The sequence below is a fragment of the Sinocyclocheilus rhinocerous genome, unplaced genomic scaffold (assembly GCF_001515625.1).
Source record: "Sinocyclocheilus rhinocerous isolate Xijiao unplaced genomic scaffold, SAMN03320098_v1.1 scaffold327, whole genome shotgun sequence".
NCBI lineage: Eukaryota > Metazoa > Chordata > Actinopteri > Cypriniformes > Cyprinidae > Sinocyclocheilus > Sinocyclocheilus rhinocerous.
In genome coordinates, this window is record NW_015649610.1 from 353,676 (window position 1) to 362,090 (window position 8,415).

At 36.0% G+C, this 8,415-nt stretch overlaps 1 protein-coding gene across 3 annotated transcripts in view; it reads right to left on the reverse strand.

Moving 5' to 3' along the window:
- Nucleotides 1–8,415, reverse strand: part of LOC107710919 (protein kinase C zeta type-like) — a 117,258-nt gene that overhangs the window by 19,988 nt on the left and 88,855 nt on the right. For all 3 annotated transcript variants that reach the window (XM_016515796.1, XM_016515797.1, XM_016515798.1), the window contains 4 exons: nt 5,889–6,024; nt 5,694–5,781; nt 5,318–5,437; nt 1,635–1,714 (listed from right to left, as the gene is read on the reverse strand). In XM_016515796.1, coding sequence (XP_016371282.1) covers nt 1,635–1,714; nt 5,318–5,437; nt 5,694–5,781; nt 5,889–6,024 — 424 coding nt within the window. The remainder of the gene's footprint in view (nt 1–1,634; nt 1,715–5,317; nt 5,438–5,693; nt 5,782–5,888; nt 6,025–8,415) is intronic.

The following is an 8,415-nucleotide window of genomic DNA, read 5'->3' on the forward strand; positions in this document are numbered from 1 at the left end:
AGCAGGATTCCTCAATAGGCGGCCCGTGAGAGAAATATGTTTGGCCCGCGCTAATTTAAAATAATGTGGCATGAAAATTCAAACGCAGCATCAGAAAGCGACATTAACTTACATTGTGTCTACACCGGATGCGAGTGGTGCGGCGCGACGCAACAAAATACAATAAAACCCATTATAATCAGTGATGCTGTCTACACTGGATGTGGTGCAGCGCAACACGACAAATCCCTGACAGTAAACTGCTGACTCGTTCTATTTATGACGTACTGACACAACGTGGCTTGGTGTTGTTGGCAAAATTCGGCCCTCGGCGAAAACTAATTGAGGAACCCTGGTTTAGAGCATAAGCTGAGGTAGATTTTTATTGAAAATTTTAATTATAAATGAATTGAATTTATTTAAAGAAAGAGGAATTTGTTCAGTAAACCACTGTTTAATAAAAAAAGCAATTTTATATTTAGTTTTTCCCCCTGCTGTACCAAAACCATACCGAACCGTAACATCAAAACTGAGGTACATACCGAACCGTTATCTTTGTGTACTGTTACACCCCTAGCATATCCTGTAAATATTTAGCTAAAAATATAAATCAGAATAGGCAAAATAAAGCAACACTGAAACAACAAATGACTAGTCCTATCGCTATAGCTGACATTAGCTAATTTTACCTGCCTCTAGCCTGCAAAAATTAACTGCTGTGTAGATTACCGTGAATCATGTTTCTATGGTAACGGCGACTTCTTTGGTTGGTGCATTTCATTTCAGGGTTGTGGGTAGTAGAAATTAATTGAATTCAGCATGTAAACTTTTTTTTTTTTTTCAAACAAAGTTGAAATTCCCAATCTTACAGTATGGTTTTAATAGAAGCATGACCTTGAAGAGGGTAGGACTGTTTTGAAATGTTTTTCCAGAACCCTTTTATTAAAGCACCTTACAGTACATTCAACCTATTGGGAAACCCTTAACCTTGGTGTGCTACATGAACTACTACTTGATATACAGCAACACTAGTCTATACAACAGCTTTTTACTTCTTAACTCTTTACAGTCTCGTTTTTGTCCACTTTTTCTTGTCAGTTGTATCGCACTCTGCAGCATTCATTCACGTACCAAGTACACCCTGTTCTCACCTTGTTCAGAAAGCCTTTCAGCACACTCGCAGCCTTAACAGACAATGACCTGGGAATCCGTATCGGCTTCTCCAAAATGACTGAAAGAGAAAGGGGAAAAAAGGAAGACAGAAGATTAAAGCGTATGAGTCATTCTTGCAGAGTATGGCCGTCGTGTTGTGCGGCGGTGTTAGAGAGAGACAGGCTTTAACCCACACGCACAAAATCTCTCGCTCGTACACCCACACACTACAGACGCCTGAATAAACCCTTCAGTATTCAATCAAACACTCAAAAGATTCCTCCCCGCTCCGTGTTTATTTCTGTAAATTCATAAAATTCTGTCGCGGTGTTAAGTGGATTTAAAACACACCACAAAAAGTAAAAAAAACGTGTCTTTTTAATGCGTCTCATCCCTGCATTTTCGGATTTCTTTTACAGTTGCGCATCTCGGGCGACCGTCCAGAAGCAAAGCCTGTTAAATTTCATCTCTCCATTCACGTACCAAGTACACCCTGTTCTCACCTTGTTCAGAAAGCCTTTCAGCACACTCGCAGCCTTAACAGACAATGACCTGGGAATCCGTATCGGCTTCTCCAAAATGACTGAAAGAGAAAGGGGAAAAAAGGAAGACAGAAGATTAAAGCGTATGAGTCATTCTTGCAGAGTATGGCCGTCGTGTTGTGCGGCGGTGTTAGAGAGAGACAGGCTTTAACCCACACGCACAAAATCACTCGTTCGTACGCCCACGCACTACAGACGCCTGAATAAACGCTTCAATATTCAATCAAAGACTCAAAAGATTCCTCCCCGCTCCGTGTTTATTTCTGTAAATTCATAAAATTCTGTCGCGGTGTTAAGTGGATTTAAAACACACCACAAAAAGTAAAAAAAACGTGTCTTTTTAATGCGTCTCATCCCTGCATTTTCGGATTTCTTTTACAGTTGCGCATCTCGGGCGACCGTCCAGAAGCAAAGCCTGTTAAATTTCATCTCTCTCAAAGACGGAGTGCAGACGAGCGTTTATCTTTCCCCTCTCCGAATGCCACATCCCCTGTTTGTTTTCTTTTCCAAATGAAAAGCTAAAGGGATTTAGGTCTTGCTGGGGCTCTGCCCTGCTGCTGTGACGCGGTTTGGATGGCGGCCCGAAAGCAGCTAAAGTGTTGGCTCGGTGGTGGCAGCATCTGCCCTGCTCCTGGGTGGGCGGCGGAGCGCCGGCAGGGGGAGGCCTTGTAGGGCCGGGGGGAGGTTGGACTGGGACGGCGCTGCAGCATATGGACGAACTGAGGTTTGGATGGGGGGAACGGAGTTCCGGTTGTGGAGAGAGATCCAGGTTCATGTCGTGTGTGTCTGTATGGATGAGAGTGATCCAGGAGCATGCTGCCCTCTCGGCTGGAGCACCAGAGAACAGACAGGGAAGCAGATGACCACACAGTCTCTGCTCTGGAGATGGACTGGAGGTGAGGAAAGGGGGGATGAAAGAATGTCTCATAAAGGAATGACTAAAAAAATGCCAGGAAGGGCTCACAAATGTTAAATCATATATATATACGCTACAGAACACTACAAAAATCTACACTACCGTTCAAAAGTAATTTTTTTTGTAAATACCATATTGACCCGAATATAAGACAATGTTTTTTTCTTGGAAATACATCTGAAAAAACGCGGTCGTCTTATATTCAGGGTCTAGACTTTGACATGTCAATAATACACCCACAACAATAGGTGGCGCCAAATACGCATAAAACGAGTGTGCCATGAAATACGTAATGTAATGCGTGTTGTAAAGATCGCGAGTAAAAACAAAAGAAAAAGAAAACCTTACAGCTGCATGAGTCGTGACTGTCACGTTAGCCTGATGGGACCAAACTCCCTTTGTGATTTTAAAACGTAAGACAGTACCCAGATTTGAAGACTACAGTAAGATTTAACTTCTACTGTTAATAAGATTTTGGTAGGCTACTATTAGATGGATAGCCTAAATGTCCTAATTCAGATGGGTTACCTGTTTTTTTTTGTTTTTTTTAATGGTATATCAAAAATACCATTATATATATAATATGTGATTGTTGGTACATTTTACCAGTTTTTACCATATTTTCAAAACAAAAATTAAAATAGGAAAAATATGCAATATGAAAATAATTGAAGACAAAATGTGTTTTAACGAGAAAAAACAAGATTTGGTTTTTAAAAAGCCTTTTTCCAAAAGGTACATCTGGAAAAAGGGGGGTCGTCTTATAATCAGGGTCGTCTTATATTCGGGCCAATACGGTATATTAATGGTTCTATTTAGCAAAGATGCATTAAATTGATCAAAAGTGACAGTAAGACAATTTATTATGTTACAAAAATTTGTAACAATTACAATTACTTTCTTCTTTTTGTTTTAGCAAGCGATCCTTAAAAATTATCATTATTTTCACAAAAATATTAAGCGGCACAATTGTTTTTAACATGAATTACAAGAAGAAATGATACTTGAGCATCAAATCAGCATATTAGAATGATTTCTGAAGGATCATGTGACTGAAGACTTGAGTAATGGCCGCTAAAAAAATTCAGCTTTGTCATCACAGAAATAAATTGCATTGTAAAATATATCAATATATTATTATTTATTATATTATTTATAAAATATATTTTTTAAAAACTGCTATTTTAAATTGCAATGATATTTCACAATAGTACTATTTACTGCACTTTTGATCAAATAAATGATACTTATCAAATCAGCATATTAGAATGATTTCTGAAGGATCATGTGACTGAAGACTTGAGTAATGGCCGCTAAAAAAATTCAGCTTTGTCATCACAGAAATAAATTGCATTGTAAAATATATCAATATATTATTATTTATTATATTATTTATAAAATATATTTTTTAAAAACTGCTATTTTAAATTGCAATGATATTTCACAATAGTACTATTTACTGCACTTTTGATCAAATAAATGCAACATGCAGAGACTTCTTACCAAAAACATAAAACAAAAAAAAAACAAAAATCAACCCCAAACTTGGATTGTAGTGCACTTACCATGTATTGGTATGAGAAATGTGTGTGCAAAGTTACTGAACCATAACCAGTGTAGATCATAAAATTAAATTTCATACAACATGTCAAGAGTGTTACCTCCACAATAAACCATATAAACTTCTAATAAGAGCACATATCTAAGTAATAATATCACTGCTTTAATACCTTGAATAGTCAAATAATGGCATGAATAATTTTCATATAAAGGAAACGTTTAATTCATTTTAAGTAATTATGATGCAGGCAGGGCCGCATTAAGACCTTACTGGGCCCCGGGGCTATGACTGCGATTGATATACCGGTTTGGCAATCGGCGCTACCGATGACCAGTCAATCTACTCCACAGCCAATCACGGGCCCCCTCCTTGTCCGGGCCCCGGGGCTTCAGCCCCGCCTAGCCCAATGGTTAATGCGGCCCTGGATGCAGGCGTGTTCTAATTATTTAAAATGAACTGTATGCTTTAATTAATTATATAAAGATAAATATTAACCTTCACCTAGATATCCTAATGAAATCATATTCAAAACACATTGAGTCTTTCAGTTTAGTCATAAATGTTTTAATTAATAAAATCAAACTTGTGTGACTGCACAGAAAGACTGATAACAAATTTCATTCATGTTTTTAACTTTTAACCAACAAATTAGAGATAAAACTAAAAAGTTAATCTTTTTATTTTCTTTTGTGAAGATTATTTAAAGAAGAAATTTAAGAGGGGGGTGAAAAATATTAATGTAATACTAATTATGTTTTTTGTCAACAATGAAGACGCGATGAAAAAAGATTTTTAATTAAACCATTTAAATTAAATTACTCTGTTAACAAAATTTGTACAATTATCATAATTTTGTCAAAATAACAATTTTGATAAATGATATGCAATCACAAGACAAAATGGACCAGAATAACCATCTACCACAACTGAACATACTATAATCTAAAACTTGAAGTTAAGACAGTGGAAAAAGATTAATATATATCAGTCAGAAGGACTGCATCACTGTAAAAAAAAATTTGAGTATGTTCAAAATTAACACCCAACAAGTGCCAAATGCAAGTAAAAACTGGCTTTGGCAACTGAGTGAAACTCACAGTGGACAGTAACTTCATTAGGAACTTCAATACATAATACATAGTTTCAGTCTAATTCACAAGAACTCACCCTGGAAGAGATATTCCTCTGTGTTCATATCAGGATTGTCAGTGATGATGTCGAAGGGAGACCGGCCTGCCATCATTTCAAACATGAGCACGCCCAGAGCCCACCAGTCTACACTGAACCCTGAGAGAGACAGAGATAGCAAAAATGCCGAAAAAGTGTGAGTGTGTGTGTTCAATCTTTATCAGTGTGATTGACTTAACAGTTCTTAACAAATACAAAAATATATATATATTTTATTATCCTTTCAGTAACTTTAATGACTTAGTCTTATTGGTTTTTATTTGAATTCCTAAAATATAATTATATTAAACACTGGGCTCCATTTAACTCAGGATTATACAGTACTGATAGCGAGTATTCATGCAGTCACACCTACCGTAATCCTCTCCCCTCAGGATCTCTGGGGCGATGTAGTTGGGCGTCCCACAGAATGTGCTGGTGGTGTCACCTGGTCTGATTCCCTCCTGTAACAATTCAAAAAATCTGTTATCAGTTCTACCCTGTGTTTACAGTATGTTTTTACTTAATCAGAGATACATCTAACACTATTTCTTTTAGCAATAGGTTTTACCTTGCACATGCCATAGTCTGTAATTTTGATATGGCCATCCTGGTCCAATAGTACATTGTCCAGTTTTAAATCCCGGTAAATAATACCCTTCTCATGCAGAAAATTAAGAGCGATGCAAATTTCAGCAGCATAAAATCTGCAGGAAACAGGAAAATTGGTAAGATTCATTATCAAACATACAGATGAGGAATAATTGAAGATGAATTGATTAAATACACATTTAACACGAATACGCTACCATTCAAACATTTAGGGTCGGTAAGATTTTATAAGTTTTATGAAATAAGTCTCACTGAAGCTCTATTTATTTGATCAAAAATACAGCAAAACATTGTAATATTGTGAAAAATTATTATCATTTAAAACAGCTGTTCTATGTTAATATATTTACATTTATTTCTGTGATGGCAAATGAATTTTCAGCAGCCATTAATCCAGTCTTCAGGGTCACATGATCCTTCAGAAATCATTCTAATATGCTGATTTGGTGCTCAGAAAATATTTCCTATTACTTTCAATGATAAAACAGTTGTGCTGGATACATTTATTAGAAATAGAAATACTTTATAAAATTATAAATGTCTTTATTGTCACTTTTGATTAATTTAATGTGTCCATGCAGATTAAAACAGTTGTGCTGGATAATGTACAAACATTTATTAGAAATAGAAATACTTTATAAAATTATAAATGTCTTTATTGTCACTTTTGATTAATTTAATGTGTCCATGCAGAAAACAAACAAACAAACAAACTTCTGAACAGGAGTTTATCTACATTTTGACACCATGTGTCAACCAATCAAAATCAAGCATTTAACTATTGAGGTATAATAATCGGTCCTAACCATTAGCGATGTGACAAGTGTCCAGTTACAAGCAATTAGATGAAATTAGCATTGTACACTAACAAAAACAGTGAAACGGCGTGATATAAACAGACCCAATCAGAACTTTTTAAGTTTAGTGTTCAGTTAAAAGGAGTGGAATTGTGGACCAATGAGATGTCACAGTGGGCGGGGCTACTCAGCACAATGCTGCAATCAAGGAAACCAAGCAACTGTCAATATGCTGAAAAGTCAATATATATGTGAAAACATCACAGGACATTAGATAAATATGTATATAAACATTTTTTCCAGATTTCCCCAAGCGGGAGCTGTGCTTCCAACTGTCAGCATTTGCCTGTCTAAAGTTAGAAAAAACAAAGATAAAAAGAAAGGTGTTCAAAGTAGGAAAAATGAACAGTGACATTTCCGATCAGGTTTCGCGACTGGCACTCTGCAGTGTTCGCTTCATGTCGGCACGCAGCAAGGGCTCATGAGACCTTTAGGAGCAACTCATGAATATTTTGGCTCATTAGCCGTAATTAGCATGTGTATTTGCATATGTGTGGTGTGCAGGACGCATATTGATGGTGCTGGTCGGGGTGCGCTTGACTCACCTAATTAGCCAGTGTTTGATCTCAGTTTATCAGACGTGTGAAAGGGGGCATTACAGAAGCGCTCTGATCAGTCGCTGTAACAGGATTCAGTGAGGAGGAGTCATCATCTATCAGACCGTCCTGCCTCATAGACAGAGTAATATAGCCTAACAGAAGTGTATGAGATCTGCATTCAAATAAAGGTGCGGCGGGTTTGGTTCAAACATTATGATGGACGATTTTAAGTTAATAAAACTACAAAGAAGAGTCACGTTTTTTGAAGACTGGCATCTGCGAAGGTGCCAGAGCAAATGCCATGAGCCTGGCACCATAAACGTGGCTTAATACTTGCGCTCACTAGAAGCAAGTAGCAACAGTAATTTATGATTTATGTAAAAATAAATAAATAATTTTTACGAAAACGTGAAACAGAATCGTACGAAACAAACTATTAATTTATTTTTTACTTTTTAAAAAATAAATTTAGTTTTTTATTCAGCAAGGGCACATTAAATTGATTAAATGTGGCAGTGAAAATTTTATAATGTTACAAAAGATTTCTATTTTAAAAAATGCTGTTCTTTTGAACGTTCTATTCATCAAAGAATCCTAAACAAAATAAACCACTGTTTTCATAAAAGTATTCAGCAGCACACCTGTTTTCAACACTGATAATAATAAGAAATGTTTCTTGAACAGCAAATCAGCATATTACAATGATTTCTGAAGATCGTGTGACACTAAAGACTGTAGTGATGATAATGATGTAATGATGCTGAAAATTCAGCTTTGCATCACTGGAATAAATTATATTTTAAACATATTAAAATAGAAAACAGTTAGTGCTGTCAAATCGATTAATCACGATTAATCGCATCCGAATTAAAAGTTTGTGTTTACATAATATATGTATATGTACATTTACATTTAGTCATTTAGCAGACGCTTTTATCCAAAGCGACTTACAAATGAGGACAATGGAAGCAATCAAAATCAACAAAAGAGCAATGATATACAAGTTCTATAACAAGTCTCAGTTAGCTTAACGCAGTACAAACACAGGTTTTTAAAATTATATAATAAATAAAAAGAAAACAGATAGAAT